General features: G+C 38.2%; 2 protein-coding genes across 3 annotated transcripts in view; one reads left to right on the top strand and one right to left on the bottom strand.

Annotated features, from left to right (window-relative positions):
* The window catches only part of cmpk2 (cytidine monophosphate (UMP-CMP) kinase 2, mitochondrial), a 15,556-nt gene extending 10,411 nt beyond the window's left edge, over positions 1-5,145 (bottom strand). The window contains exon 1 of the mRNA XM_061895885.1: positions 4,507-5,145. Coding sequence (XP_061751869.1) covers positions 4,507-5,088 — 582 coding nt within the window. The 5' untranslated portion in view covers positions 5,089-5,145. The remainder of the gene's footprint in view (positions 1-4,506) is intronic.
* The window catches only part of rsad2 (radical S-adenosyl methionine domain containing 2), a 35,614-nt gene extending 19,687 nt beyond the window's left edge, over positions 1-15,927 (top strand). Inside the window, exons 2-7 of one of the 2 annotated variants that reach the window (XM_061895887.1) lie at positions 6,801-7,021; positions 7,083-7,244; positions 10,732-10,961; positions 11,032-11,181; positions 11,530-11,562; positions 14,043-15,927. In XM_061895887.1, coding sequence (XP_061751871.1) covers positions 6,801-7,021; positions 7,083-7,244; positions 10,732-10,961; positions 11,032-11,181; positions 11,530-11,562; positions 14,043-14,207 — 961 coding nt within the window. In that variant the 3' untranslated portion in view covers positions 14,208-15,927. Of the gene's footprint in view, positions 1-6,648; positions 7,022-7,082; positions 7,245-10,731; positions 10,962-11,031; positions 11,182-11,529; positions 11,563-14,042 lie in introns of those variants that run through there. The other variant, XM_061895886.1, reaches the window with a different exon arrangement.
* Positions 15,928-16,387: the final 460 nt, after the last annotated feature.

Here is a 16,387-nt window from a genome sequence, read left to right as displayed (position 1 = left end):
TAAGCCCCGGAACCAATTAACAGTGATAAATGAGGGATGCCTGTATACAATTAGCAGTCGTAACTGAAAACGTAAAAGAAAATGACACAAAGGAATACAATTCTAATACATACAATTTGGTTTTACACTTTTACTTACCATCACTAGAATTTTCAAGATTTTTCTCAGTGACTGATATTTTTTTTAAGAGTTTATCCTGATTAAAATGGTATTGTTGCTGTGCTCACAAAAAAATAACGCGAATTGAAAAACAAAAAAATATTAATTTTGGGATACATGCGTATAATGTATGTCTAATTTTGGTCTTCCTATTATTGTTTTTATGTTATTAGCGTTTTATTAATCATAATTCGGTGTGACTATTTTAGTTTAAAAACTAAAATAGTCACACCAAAAATATTTGCATCAAAACTTCACACAGGTTCTTGGAATGTGTGAGTTTACATTGTAAGCCATAGAAGTGTAACACCACATATGACCACAAGATGACGGCATTCTCCAGAACCTGCATATTTTGATTTCACAGCACTGTCCACGTCAGCTGCCATATAAGCACGGTTACTTACACAGTTGCCTTCAAAATCGAATGAACAATTAGTAATTGCTTCATTTAATAATAAAAAAAATGTCTGGCATATTTAAAGCGATATGTAATATTATAAAAACTATAATAAAAACGTGAAAAAATAGGGTTTCATGGCAGCATTATTGCAGGGATCATGCTAGCTTTTACAAGTTTACCAATTTTTTTTTTTTTTTAAAACCTTTATGATATGCAACATTTACATACAAGCAAATACATAATAATAATCAAAACAATTACAAAAACAGTACACAACAGCACCAATAAGTAACTAAAATAGAATGCAATATATATATATATATATATATATATATATATATATATATATATATATATATATATATATATAACAAAGTGTAAAGCCATAAGTTCACACAAGTTCCATAAATCAGTGTTTTTTAACCACTGTGCCGCGGCACATTAGTGTGCTGTGAGATACACTCTGGTGTGCCGTGGGAGAATATCTAATTTCACCTATTTGGGTTAAAAATATTTTTTGCAAGCCAGTAATTATAATCTGCAAATGATGTTTTGTTGTTGAGTGTCAGTGCTGCCTAGAGCTTGGCAGAGTAACCGTGTAATACTCTTTCATATCAGTAGGTGGCAGCCGGTAGCTAATTGCTTTATAGATGTCTAGACAACGACAGGCAGCATGCAGGTAAAAAGGTGTCTAATGCTTAAACAAAAAATAAACAAAAGGTGAGTGCCCCTAAGAAAAAGCATTGAAACTTAGGGAAGGCTAAGCAGAATGGACTAAAACTGAACTGGCTACAATGTAAACAAAAACAGAATGCTGGACGACAGCAAAGACTTACAGTGGAGCAAAGACTTCGTCCACAATGTACATCCGAACATGACATGACAATCTATATTTTTAAATGCTAAAACTAAGTAGATGCGGGAAATATTGCTCAGAGGAAGACATGAAACTGCTACAGGAAAATACCCCCAAAAAAGAAAAAGACACCAAAATAGGAGCGCAAGACAAGAACTAAAACACTACACACAAGAAAACAACAAAAAACCCAAAATGATGTGACAGGTCGTGACAGTACACCTACTTTGAGACTAGAGCGATATCGATATTAGGTTGGTTATGGTTTAAAGTCATATCCAACAATTGCGACAATTACTTTTTACTGTCGAGGGTGGTATAGCTCGGTTGGTCGAGTGGCCGTGCCAGCAACTTGAGGGTTCCAGGTTCTATCCCCACTTCCGCCATCCTAGTCACTGCCGTTGTGTCCTTGGGCAAGACACTTTACCCAGTGCCACCCACACTGGTTTAAATGTACCTTAGATATTGGTTTTCACTATGTAAAGCACTTTGAGTCACTATAGAAAAAGCGCTATATAAATATAATTCACTGTCAACTGAGTGTGCCTCTGGATTTTTTTCAACGCAAAAAATGTGCTTTGGCTCCAAAAACGTTACGATATAATAATAATAATACATTTTCCAGTGAGGGTTGGACTCTGCCAAGGCTGCCCTTTGTCACCGATTCTGTTCATAACTTTTATGGACAGAATTTCTAGGCGCAGTTAAGGCGTTGAGGGGTTCCAGTTTGGTGGCCGCGGGATTAGGTCTCTGCTTTTTGCAGATGATGTGGTCCTGATGGCTTCAGCTGTCCGGGATCTTCAGCTCTCACTGGATCAGTTCGCAGCCGAGTGTGAAGCGACCAGAATGAGAATCAGCACCTCCAAGTCCGAGTCCATGGTTCTGTCCCGGAAAAGGGTGGAGTGCCAGTGGGGAGGAGACCCTGCCCCAAGTGGAGGAATCTTGTTCACGAGTGGGGAAAGAGTGAATTGTGAGATTGACAGGCAGATCGGTGCGGCGTCTTCAGTAATGCGAAAGTTGTACCGATCTGTCGTGGTGAAGAAGGAGCTGAGCTGGAAGGCAAGGCTCTCAATTTACCGGTCGATCTACGTTCTCATCCTCACTTATGGTCATGAGCTTTGGGTCATGACCGAAAGGATAAGATCACGGGTACAAGCGGCCGAAATGAGTTTCCTCCGCCGGTTGGCAGGGCTCTCCCTTAGAGATAGGGTGAGAAAATGTGCCATCCAGGGTGAGCTCAAAGTAAAGCCTCTGCTCCTCCACATCGAGAGGAGCCAGATGAGGTGGTTCGGGCATCTGGTCAGGATGCCACCCGAACGCCTCCCTAGGGAAGTGTTTAGGGCACGTCCAACCGGTAGGAGGCCACGGGGAAGACCCAGGAGATGTTGGGAAGACCATGTCTCCTGACTGGCCCAGAAACCCCGCGGGATCCCCCGGCGTCAAGCTAAATAAGTGCTCGCTGCAAAATAAGTGCCCAAGCGTGTCGCGGCATAGGCTTGCCAAATAATTGCCCCTGTGGCCTCAGTGAGAGTGCATCTTTATCTTTATTTATAATTGAATCACTTGTTTATTTTTCAACAAGTTTTTTGTTATTTTTTATATCTTTTTTTCCAAATAGTTCAAGAAAGACCACTACAAATGAGCAATATTTTGCACCGCTATACAATTTAATAATTCAGAAACCGATGGCATATTGCTGTATTTTACTTCTTTATCTTTTTTTTTTCAACCAAAAATGCTTTGCTCTGATTAAGACAGGGGTCTCAAAAACTCGGCCCGCGGGCCGAGACGTTGTTGTGCAGCCCGCACCTTAATATGAAAATGTTATGTTGGTGCGGCCCGCAAATTTTATATGAATGGCGCTTTACAGCGTCATACTTGTATGCCCTCGATTTTTCTGGGAGACTTTCACTTTTCAGTGCCCCTCCAGGGGTAAAGGGGTAATCATTCTCCTGAATTTCGTCCAATCAACAATATTTAGGTAGCACTGCCTTTAATGTCCTCTACAACCTGTACGAGCAGCGTGCTAGCCCAGCCACATTTTGAATAAGGCTTCTGTGGGCGCAGTAAGCTGTTAAAAATATGCCCCATACTGTGAACCCACACCAAACACGAATGACAAACACATTTTGGGAGAACATCCGCACCGTAACACAAAATAAACACAACAGAACAAATACCCAGAATCCCATGCAGCTCTAACTCTTCCGGGCTACAATATATACCCCCGCCCCCCCAATCTTGGCTCCTATTGTAGCCCGGAAGAGTTAGGGCTGCATTGGATTTTGGGAATTTGTTCTGTTGTGTTTATGTTGTGTTACGGTGCGGATGTTCTCCCGAAATGTGTTTGTCAATTTGGTGTGGGTTCACAGTGTGGCACATTTTTGTAACAGTGATAAAGTTGTTTATACGGCCACCCTCAGTGTGACCTGTATGGCTGTTGATCAAGTATGTCTTGCAGTCACTTCCGTTGGTCTGCAGAAGCCTCATACAATATTGAACTGGGCCAGCACACTGTTTGTATGGTGGAAAAGCAGACGACATGGCGGGTTGTACAGGACGCTAAAGGCAGTACCATCACTGCACGCCCTTAATATTGTTGTCCGGGTAAAAATCGGGAGAATGATTCCCTCGGGAAATTGTAGGGAGATGCACTGATATTTGGGTGTTTCCCGGAAATATCACGAGAGTTGGCGAGTATGTTGCTAGGGCGGTTAAGACATTCAAAGAAGGTGAATTCATTAAAAAGTGCATGTTATATTTTTTTAATAAATATTTTTTTGCGGCCCAGCCTCACCCAGTTTCTGCATCCAGTGGCCCCCTGGCATATTGAGTTTGAGACCCCTGGATTAGGGGGTATTTGAATTAAAAAAATGTTACCAGGGGTTGCATCACTGAAAAAAGGTTGAGAACCACTGGTCGGGTATTGAGAAACGTACATTTATGATTATAAAACTTAGCCAATACTATAATGAGCTTGCAAAGGTAAAATACCTTTTTTTAATTTTTTTTTCATACAGTGTGGATCCAAAGAGGTGTACCTAATCAAGTGTCACCTGAGCGTTTATGTGACGTCACATCAAGTTACCTTCTTCAAAACGTCACGGGCCTCCTGGAAACTGTAGAAAACATCAGAGTTGACCATGTTGAGGGTGGCAGGGTGGTAACCAGGAGGCTCCGAGGGCACAATGTAGTGGTTCTGTACGTGGGTCCACAGATGCTGAGTCCACAGTGGGTCATCTTCTGTGTCCCCCGGCGTGTACGAGCATACCAACGCAGGGTCGTCACGCTGCACAAACTGTCGTAAAAGTCTCTCTGTCGCAATGGAGGAGTCCTTCACCAAAAAGCCTCTTATGAGCGAGTCCTGGACGCCGGGCAGGAACGCGCACATTGGAGATAAACGACACCCTTGACTGAGTCCTCCTAAAAGTTTGTCTTTCAGTTCCCAGTAAAACTTGGCGTTGCGGAGTTTGTCCCCGCTGGAGACGAGGATAGAGTAACACCCGTCGTCTTTTAGCATGCCAGTTTCAAACAACCGCTTGACTACCTTGCCGCCTTTTCCGCGGTGGTGTTCGTTTTGGAGTCGAAAGTAGACCGGCCCTCCGTCCACATCCACGGAGAAAACACGAGAGGACCACAGGGGAGCCAAAGCCATGCTGCGTCGTGACATCTGCCCGGCTGGGTTTCTGTTCCCGGGCTGTGCTCTGTGTAAGGAAAACGAAAGTTAACACTGCTTTGGAAAACGCAACCTAGTGAATTACGTAACTGCCTTGAATGCAATCCCCAGTCGTGTTTACAACATTAGAACTGTGGTTCTCAAATGGGGGTACTTGAAGGTATGCCAAGGGGTAAGTGAGATTTTTTTTTTTTTAATATTCTAAAAATAGAAACAATTCAAAAGTCCTTCATAAATAATACTTCAACAAAATGAATGTAAGTTCATAAACTGTGAAAAGAAATGCAACAATGCAATATTCAGTGTTGACAACTAGATTTTTTGTGGACATGTTCTATAAATATTGATGTTAAAGATTTCTTTTTTGTGAAGAAATGTTTCATTCAATCAATCAATCAATGATTATTTATATAGCCGTAAATCACTAGTGTCTCAAAGGGCTGCACAAACCACAACACAAAACACAAAGACATTCTCGGTAGAGCCCACATAAGGGCAAGGAAAACTCACACCCAGTGGGACATCGGTGACAATGATGACTATGAGAAACCTTGAAGAGGACCGCATATGTTGGCGACCCTTCCTCTAGGGGACCGAAAGCAATGGATGTCGAGCGAGTCTAGTATGATAATTTAGAATTATTTATTATTTATTTAGAATCATTTAGAATTAAGTTCATTAATCCAGATGGATCTCTATTACAATCCCCAAAGAGGGCACTTTAAGTTGATGATTACTTCTATGTGTAGAAATCTTTATTTATAATTGAATCACTTGTTTATTTTTCAACAGGTTTTTAGTTATTTTTATCTTTTTTGCACTGTTTTACAATTTGATAAATCAGATACTGATGACATAGTGCTGTATTTTACTTCTTTATCTCTTTTTTTCAACCAAAAATGCTTTGCTCTAATTAGGGGGTACTTGAATTAAAAAATGTTCACAGGGTGTACATCACTGAAAAAAGGTTGAGAATCACTGCATTAGAACATCGTTGTATATTAGGCACACCTGCAATATGCAATATTAATTTAAATTTAAGAAGTCGCACAATTAACCTTTGACATTGAGTACCGTAATGGCTAAAAAACACAAAGAGGTAAAACCTATTGTGAACATTGTAGGTCGGAGAAACCCTCAAAGGTTGTTTTCTATGCTTACTGCAATCGTCTGTGCGCAATATGAAATATTTATTGTTATTTTTTTTTTTTTTTTTACATTCCGGCAAGTGTTACATAAATCTATCCATTTCCTACCGCTTGTCCCTTTCGGGGTCATAAAACCAGTCAACTTTTATCTATACCAGACGTGGGCATATTAAGGCCGCATTATGTACCTATTTGTATTTGCTTAGTTACCACTTTCTCAAATTGCAGTTACTAACGCCTCTCATGCTGTCAACTTTGAGTAAGGTAATTATAATGGTATCTTGTACAGTGCTGGATGACTACTTTTGCACTGCAGCACATGACTACATAGTAACACACCCATAAGTAAGTTTCTATTTTGATGTTTGTAAACAGAAACTATGAGCCTGTCAGGTCACCACCCTGCTGCTTCTATATAAGCAGCCTTGATCACAACATCACCACATTTGATGACTGGGATTAAAAGCTGTGCGTGGAAATGAACCTGTCCTCCGTAGTTGTTGATCATCTGCTGCCTGTGCAGCTCTGCATCATGACCGTCCTCTCCTTTTTCAACAGACTCTTGGACAAACTTTACTCCTGGAGAGCGTGCACAGGACCTGGCACTGAAACAGGAGTCAGCAAAAGAAGTCCAAATGCAGTTACTCCGACCAGCGTCAACTACCATTATACACGCAAGTGTAACTACAAGTGTGGCTTTTGTTTCCACACTGCAAAGACATCCTTTGTACTGCCTCTGGAGGAAGCAAAGAGGGGTCTTAAGCTCCTGAGGGATTCAGGTAAATTACATGACACTGGCTTGTCTCTTATCCTTTATTTAAACATTTATATCCCTCGCAGGAATGGAAAAGATCAACTTCTCTGGTGGAGAACCATTCTTGCATGAAAAGGGCGACTATCTTGGAAAATTGGTCCAATACTGTAAACAAGAGCTACAACTTCCAAGTGTCAGCATTGTCAGTAATGGTAGCATGATCAAAGAAACGTGGTTCCAAAAATATGGTAAATATCTATTTTTTGCTAAGAGGTGTTATGTGTATAATATGTTTGTAAATTGTTAATCAAAATAACTTTTAGTTGGATTGTATTTTTAATTCAACCCGAGAAATCTTTGTTGGGTAGATCAGGGGTTTTTAACCCTTTTGACCTCAAATTCAACTTTTCACCACAGAAGGGCCCCGGAACACTCAAAATGAACCCTGAATTAGTAATCTTACTTTTGATTTTCCTCTTATTCAATGATTATATCTATCCTATATTATTTGTGAACATATATAATGTATATGTATGTGTATACAGTATGCATATATAAATACATATATATGTATATATATATGTCTGTGTGTGTATATATATATATATATATATATATATATATATATATATATATATATATATATACATGTATATGTATATGTGTATATATACAATATATGTATATACAATATATATATATATATATATGTATGTGTTTAATATATATTATACATATACTGTATGTATATGTGTGTGGGTGTGTTTATATATATATATATATATATACACATTTTTATATATATATATATATATATATACATATTGTGTATATATATGTGTGTCTATATACATATAATGTATTTGTGTATATGTATACTGTATATGGATATAATGTATATCTATATACCAGAGGTGGGACCAAGTCATTGTTCTGCAAGTCACAAGTAAGTCTCAAGTCTTTGCCCTCCAGTCTCGAGTCAAGTCCAAAGTCAAGACTCAAAAGTCTCAAGTCAAGTCCCAAGTCCTGCATTTTGAGTTTCGTGTCCTTTCAAGTCCTTTTAACCACAGACTAATATATTTACCCAGATTGTGTATGCTTTTAAAGCATTGTATTTATTTATTAAAGCAAGTGCATTTGAAATTGCAGCCCAAAAAATATTGCCAACATTGCACTTCATAATAGCACTATTAACCAGTAATTTTAAACATTTAAGTCATTCCTTTGCAGAATACACACATTTGAAAAAACAAGTGCAACTGTACTTTTTTGCACAAAAGCGTTTACATTGTGTTTCCATGGCATATTGCATTGCAACTAGTTCCACAGCAGTTTCTTGCCTGTTGTCATTGATCTCACATTGATCTTATGTGTGTGTACACATGAAAAACATAACAAATACATTAACATAACAATGATCAGAGTTGTACTTTTTAGATGTCGGGCCCTATGCAATATGTACAAATATTCTTAATGTAATATACATTTTAACTGACCTTTATTCGACTATCTTTGTCTTTTTGTAGGTGGCTAAAATACGCGGTGCTGCTGACCACCGTCTAACGTTACTTTACTGTGTGTGATACATTCACTAACGTAACGTTATGTGTAGGTACCTCATGCAACCCTGCTTAAAAAAATCACTTGACAAAAAGTGTGACTAAGGTTGCGAACTGCAGTGGACGCAACAGATTGCCGTGTTTGCAATAACGTTTTAACCATAGACATTTCATAAGTAGACACAGCATTGTCTGCTCTGACGTGAGCAATTTGGGCGCCATCTTGAAGTGGTGATGAGGAGCCGGTGAGCAGCCTAAACTGACAGTTGACAGGTAGAAAATAAAGATGCTGGGCTGGTGTTCAGCGTTTTCCTGCTCAAATGAGCGGACTGTTGAAAATAAGAATCTGGGGATTACTTTTCACAAGTAAGATTTAACATTAACGTAATATTGGTTGTATTTTGTGAAAATAATATTACCACAGAGTTGAGAAGTAGCAAAGATCTTCAATATTTTTATGTGAAAATCACTATGAAATCAGGTTGACCCCCTTACTGGGTTTTGGTTTACAAACTTTCAGCCCCACCTAAAACAAAATTCAACAGCCGCCACTGATTATGATGCATTCTCATTTTAGGCAAAATATAAGACACTACTTTCTTAACAGTATAATTGTCACCAGGAATAAGTCTTCAAGTAGCAATATCCAAATACTAACTTTGTTCAGTAAGACAGAATGTGGTTTTATTCTGAATCCAGTGAAACACATTGGGGGTTTTAGCTGATATAAAGACTTTCAGGTGTTTATATATGTTACTGTTTAAGTATTTGGCAGACGCTTTTATCCAAAACGAAATAAAATATACATATAAAACAATCACTGTAAACATTATCATTTAAGGAAAGACTGTAATACAATATATCAATACAAAGTGTCAAGACAGAATAAACTTTCTGCTGCTGCAGCAACAGTGATACAGTCTATAGGTCTCTAAGGTATATAGATATCTAATGTATTCATACATTGTTTATGTAGGATGTACACATGTATATATAACCTAATCACGTTGTTTCTTGAACTTAAAAATAACTGACTGTTTTTTTCTCCCCTTCTCTGGGATTATATTCTGAGTTTTGATCTCGGACGTCTGGTCACTTATGTCGAACAATAATATTCTATTACTGTTAAGCAAACTATGGACAATAAAACATGCAAAACATTTGTCCTTTATCATAGCTACACGTATGACAAAAAAACACGTGAAAATCAGTGGTATTCAGTGAGGTAAGATGAATTAAATACACTGACATTTCATTGCTCCTGCCAAATGAATTGCACTGAGTGGAGCGGATCACCACTCCAAGATGGCAGCCCCACGTCTCGTCAGCGCTAGTCGGCAGTAGCGCTCGATACCACGTACCCTTGGAAGACGTCTATGATTATAGCGTTAGCAGTGAGTCTACAGCCTAAGTGATTTAACTACACAGCAAATAAAAGTCACGTTACTTAGCCAATAAACTTTAACTTGCCCTTCTTTGTGCATCTTCAAATGTCGAACAAAGTTAGAAATTGTCCCGTCTTTGTCTGTAATATTCGAACTGCATGTTTTGCATACTGCAATTAGTTTTTTGTTGACCATGTCGTAGTTTTTATGCTTTAACGAAACCAACTTTGGCATCATGTTTTTCTCACTGGCGCGTTGACAATTATTCTTCGTCGGTTGTCCTGCAAATTGATTGGGTGAATGCTGTGGGATGAAAACAACGTAGATCTAATTTGATTGGTTATTGTACTAAGAGCACACACGCAGACAGACACACGTACACAATGAAAGATACAGAGCACTCCTGAATAACTTTTTAATCTTTGGGTTTTGGGGAAAGTATCAAGTCTTGTCAAGTCAAAAAGGCTCAAGTCCAAGTGAAGTCCCAAGTCATTGATGTTAAAGTCCAAGTCAAGTTGCAAGTCTCTTTACATTTTGTCAAGTCGAGTTTAAAGTCATCAAATTCATGACTAGAGTCCAAGTCATGTGACTCGAGTCCACGCCTCTGTTATATACGTATAATGTATGTGTATATACATATGTATATGTTTATATGTGTGTGTGTGTATATACATACACATTTGGTTCCTAGCTTGATAAAATTCTACTTTATAGTCATGAAGTATTTTGAGGGGATTATTTATGAAAAAAGTGTTCATGGTTAATGATCTTCCCTCCTACCTCACTGTTAGGCAGCCATCTTGACATCCTGGCCATATCCTGTGACAGTTTTGATGAAGCGACCAACCAGCTGATTGGCCGAGCTCAAGGCAAGAAGAGCCACCTGAACTGTCTGTACAACATCCGGAACTGGTGCCAGAAGCATAAAGTGGCCTTCAAGATCAACTCAGTCATCAACACTTTCAACGTGGACGAGAACATGGCAGAGGCCATTGTTCAGCTCACCCCGGTCCGATGGAAGGTAAGCAATTGACATTGTTTGGTGTATATAATAATTACCTGCTGTGTAACTTGTCTTTTGTTTGTTTCAGGTCTTCCAATGTCTGCTTATTGATGGTGAAAATGTGGGCGAGAAAGCCCTGAGAGAGGCCGAGAGGTTCACCATCAGTGACCAACAGTTTCATGAGTTCCTGGACAGACACAGCAGTGTGTCCTGCTTAGTTCCTGAGTCCAATGAGAAGGTTAATTTTCCATTCTATTCACTGTTGATTAAGTGTGTGCAAAATAGAGTGCACTACTCTGCTACAACCAGCATACTGGAGGCCAGACTTATTTGTCTAGTTAAAAGGAACACAACATTTGATTGGCATGGAAGCTAGAATTTACAACATTTAGAGAAATAGTCTCACACATTTTTAAATTAATGAATATGTAATAAGATATTGTTAATGTTTGCTAAAAACATGTGATAAATTAACAGGTCTATGCTTTTACTCATATGAACATAGTCACAATGGATGGAGTATACAAAATGGAAACTCTTAAGTTGTTGAGACCCAAAACATTTTTTGTAAATTTTATCTTCACAGATGAGGAATTCTTACTTGATCTTGGATGAATATGTAAGTATATTCTATCTCATATCTGTCATAAACGCTGTAATTGTAGGTGGCAAAAATGACGGGATGTAAATTGGAAGTAGACAATACTTTGAGAAAAGATGTAACCTCTTCATGAAATTAAGCAAGTACATGTTTTAACCTCAATCATAATTTCGGAATGCATAAGAATGTGGAATTGAAAGCTTAACTATTTCACCACATGGTAGTTTATTAACAATTTTGTCTACACACACACATAGTCACCGAGGTCCCGCTGGGTCATTTTTGTCACCGATGTCTCACTGGGTGTGCGTTTTCCTTGCCCTTATGTGGGCCTACCGAGGATGTCGTGGTGGTTTGTGCAGCCCTTTGAGACACTAGTGATTTAGGGCTATATAAGTAAACATTGATTGATTGATATATATATATATATATATATATATATATATATATATATATACAAACCCCGTTTCCTTATGAGTTGGGAAATTGTGTTAGATGTAAATATAAACAGAATACAATGATTTTCAAATCCTTTTCAACCCATATTCAGTTGAACTCACTACAAAGACAATATATTTGATGTACAAACTCAAAAACTTTATTTTTTATTTTTTGCAAATAATTATTAACTTATAATTTCATGGCTGCAACACGTGCCAAAGTAGTTGGGAAAGGGCATGTTCACCACTGTGTTACATCACCTTTTCTTTTAACAACACTCAATAAACGTTTGGGAACTGAGGAAACTAATTGTTGAAGCTTTGTAAGTGGAATTCTTTCTCATTCTTGTTTTATGTAGAGCTTTAGTCGTTCAACAGTCCAGGGTCTCCGCTGTCGTATTTTACACTTCATAATGCGCCACACATTTTCGATGGGAGACAGGTCTGGACTGCAGGCGGGCCAGGTAAGTACCTGCACTCTTTTACAACAAAACCACGCTGTTGTAACACGTGGCTTGGCATTTTCTTGCTGAGATAAGCAGGGGCGTCAATGATAACGTTGCTTGGATGACAACATATGTTGCTCAAAAACCTGTATGGACCATTCAGCAATAATAAATGGGTTGTACTTGTATATATGGTGCCTCCACAGATGTGTAAGTTACCCATGCGTTTGGGCACTAATACACCCCCATACCATCACAGATGCTGGCTTTTGAACTTTGCGTCGATAACAATCCGGATGGTTATTTTCCTCTTTGTTCCGGAGGACACCACATCCACAGTTTCCAAATATAATTTGAAATGTGGATTTGTCAGACCACAGAACACTTTTCCACTTTGCATCAGTCCATCTTAGATGAGCTCTAGCCCAGCAAAGCCAGAGGCGTTCCTTGGTGTTGTTGATAAATGGGTTTTGCTTTGCTTAGAAGAGTTTTAACTTGCACTTACAGATGTAGCAACCAACTGTAGTTACTGACAGTGGTTTTATGAAGTATTCCTGAGCCCATGTGGTGATATCCTTCACACACTGATGTCGGTTTTTGATGCAGTACCGCCTGAGAGATCAAAGGTCCGTAATATCATCGCTTACGTGCAGTGATTTCTCCAGATTCTCTGAACCTTTTGATGATTTTACGGACCGTAGATGGTAAAATTCCTAAATTCTTTGCAATAGCTCGTTGAGAAATGTTGTTCTTAAACTGTTCGACAATTTTCTTACAAATTGGTGACCCTCGCCCCATCTTTGTTTGTGAATTACTTAGCATTTCCTGGAAGCTGCTTTTATACCCAATCATGGCACCAACCTGTTCCCAATTAGCCTGCACACCTGTGGGATGTTCCAAATAAGTGTTTGATTAGCATTTCTCAACTTTATCAGTATTTTTTGCCACCTTTCCCAACTTCTTTGTCACGTGTTGCTGGCATCAAATTCTAAAGTTAATGATTATTTGCAAAAAAAAATGTTTATCAGTTTGAACATCAAATATGTTGTCTTTGTAGCATATTCAACTGAATATGGGTTGAAAATGATTTGCAAATCATAGTATTCCTTTTATATTTACATCTTACACAATTTCCCAACTCATATGGAAACAGGGTTGTGTGTGTATATATATATATATATATATATATATATATATATATATATATATATATATATATATATATATATATATATATATATATATATACACACATACTTAATGTGCAATAAACTATACCGTTTATTACAAACCTTATGGGGAAATAGGAGAAATATGCTCCTTAGCACCATTTTAAAGTGCATACAAAGGGAGGGAAGAAAGATCGACGCTGACCACTCATGTTGCTTCAAATGCAGCTACTGCCTTCTTGTAGAGTTGATAAAAACTACATCAGGAGGTTGACTACAGCCACAGCTGTAAATGGCAATGTTTTTTCGATCTGTGCTTGTTAGGAACTCCAGCTGTCTTTTGCCTTTGTAGACCACGCACCTGCCGACTTGAAACATTTTTGGATCAGTTACATTGTCTATAATTGTCTTATGCACTCGTTATCGTCCTTTTCCCCCCTCAGATGCGTTTCCTGGATTGTAGAGAGGGTCGAAAAGACCCATCTAAGTCCATCCTCGATGTTGGCGTGGAAGAGGCCATCACTTTCAGTGGCTTTGATGAGAAAATGTTTCTAAAAAGGGGAGGAAAGTATGTGTGGAGCAAAGCAGACATGAAGTTGGAGTGGTAACATTGTACGATTCCCGAAGTTGAAACACTGTCATACAAACGTTCTGTTGTTTTTGACAAAAAGTTGTTTTTTTGCTGTTAATATGCCAGGTGGTTGTTATTACAGGGTGTCCCGATTCATTATTAATATCGGACATCAGCAAAAAAAAAAAAGGGGTTAAAGCATTAAGTAGTTTTGCAGTGCAGAGCTAAAGAGCCAGCTAAAAGCTAAAAGATCGCCACAAGGTTGGTCTTTTCTTATATTTTGGTGAAGTCATTTATAAAATGTAAAAAAAAAAATGGTAGGAAATGGGCTACATGGAGCTAGCAACTACCCGACAGCCAAGCACACAATAGCAATAATCTAAACATAAGTAATAAGTGTCCTAATAATTATAAGCAATAATTATACCTGCATATTAATTATAGATACAGAGTCTCCAAGGCGGAAACTTGTGACAAGGCATCCAGTAACAAACTTGTCCGCATCATTCGACTTACTGCTTTCCAGGCTTTATGTCATGATTTATTGTGGCCAGTAGGTGTTGCTAAACAAAACAATGACCACTCCACTTCAATTTAAAGACATCATAAATCCATTCCAGTGAGTTAATAAAAATAGGTTAGTGTTTTTCATATCTACCATTGTTCTCTGAGTAATTTCACTTGATTAAGCATTTTCTAACATTCCAAACTACAAAATAGTAAAAGTATGGATGATTTGTTATGGTCTGATCCAATCAATATTGGTATCTGTCAGTACTCAAAACTCAATTTGTATCAGAAGTGAAAAAGTTTGGAACACCTTTAGTTGTTGTATTCGTTATGTCGACATCAAAATTCAGAACCATTGCACATAGTGCTAAGAATTTAGGGCTTTGTCTATGTGCGATAGAGAAAATGACTATATCTTGATATTCGAGTATACATTCTCACCCAGTTGCTATTAGCTGCGGGTATTACACTGCATGCGTTTCCCACTCTCTCTTGTCTCTCTCACAGAGACGTAAACCAAGCGCACCTTCTTACACACGTAACGTGTGCAACGTCACACGCTCCTACGGAGCAGAGAGGTAGCGACAAGGTAACGTTAGCTGTGATGCTAACGGTGAGGTGCAAGTGGTAATACGAGAGAGAGAAGGTGCAAATTTGGTAACACATTGAGGAATAATTAATTCCCAAGAAAAACAGCACGTGATCCATCGTCCGGCGGTGGTTTGGCTTCAAGCGGGAATATGTTTATTTATGCGGCAAAAGCGTTGCTACAAAAAGTAGCAGCAGTGCTAATGTAGCACCATTTGAAAAGTCACCCGCTAGAGAACGAATAGTGTTTGAAACTCTGCACGTCAACATCTCTTTTCAGTGCCACACCAACAAAATGCCGAAGCAGCTTTTTCCAGATCAACACCATATTTAAAAAAAAGTCAACAGAAGGAGATAACGTCCGCAGGAACCTATTATGCAGCTCGTTTTTATTTGACAGTTATTGAAATATCTTGTGTAACATCATGCACTAAAGTGCACTTTATTTGTTTTTAGCTATTGTAGTGGTGTTCTGTACAAAAAGTACACTTTAATTTAGTGTTGTTTTGATATCTCATCTTGGTGACATCATTCACAAAAGTGTACATATAGCTTGTTTTAAAATGTCTGACCATCTTGCACTTTCTGTTATGGAAATGACATGAATGTCTGTACCACTGATTAATAACTGTTTAATAAATACAGTTTTGGTAAATTGACTTAGTTGTGATTTCCCTCTGCATGAAAGTAAAAAAAATAGCATATATTAATGCAGTATGAACAAGAATGTTTTAATGTAGACACAGAATCATAATACTGCTGTGATTACATGCATTAAGTGTTCATTCATGGTTAAGGCAAAATATCGAGATATATATCGTGTATCGTGACATGGCCTAAAAATATAGAGATATTAAAAAAAGGTCATATCGCCCAGTCCTATGAGAAGCTCATACTGTATTGTGAAATTTCCAAATGTTATTGATCGCACTGAACAGCACATATTTTTCCTAGAAGACAGGAAAAAGGAAAAAAACAACTATTAAGATATCTTATCCGTTTTTGTTTTTTTTTTTATGAAGAAAGGAGGACTTAAAGATGCTATTTCAAGACATTTTTGTTTTTCGTAGAATTTTCGGCTGCCTGGCAAATCGTTTGAGTTTCTGTATGGATCGGGTA

The sequence above is a fragment of the Nerophis ophidion genome, linkage group LG03, assembly GCF_033978795.1.
Source record: "Nerophis ophidion isolate RoL-2023_Sa linkage group LG03, RoL_Noph_v1.0, whole genome shotgun sequence".
NCBI classification, from domain to species: domain Eukaryota; kingdom Metazoa; phylum Chordata; class Actinopteri; order Syngnathiformes; family Syngnathidae; genus Nerophis; species Nerophis ophidion.
This window is presented reverse-complemented; position numbering and strand designations above follow the sequence as displayed.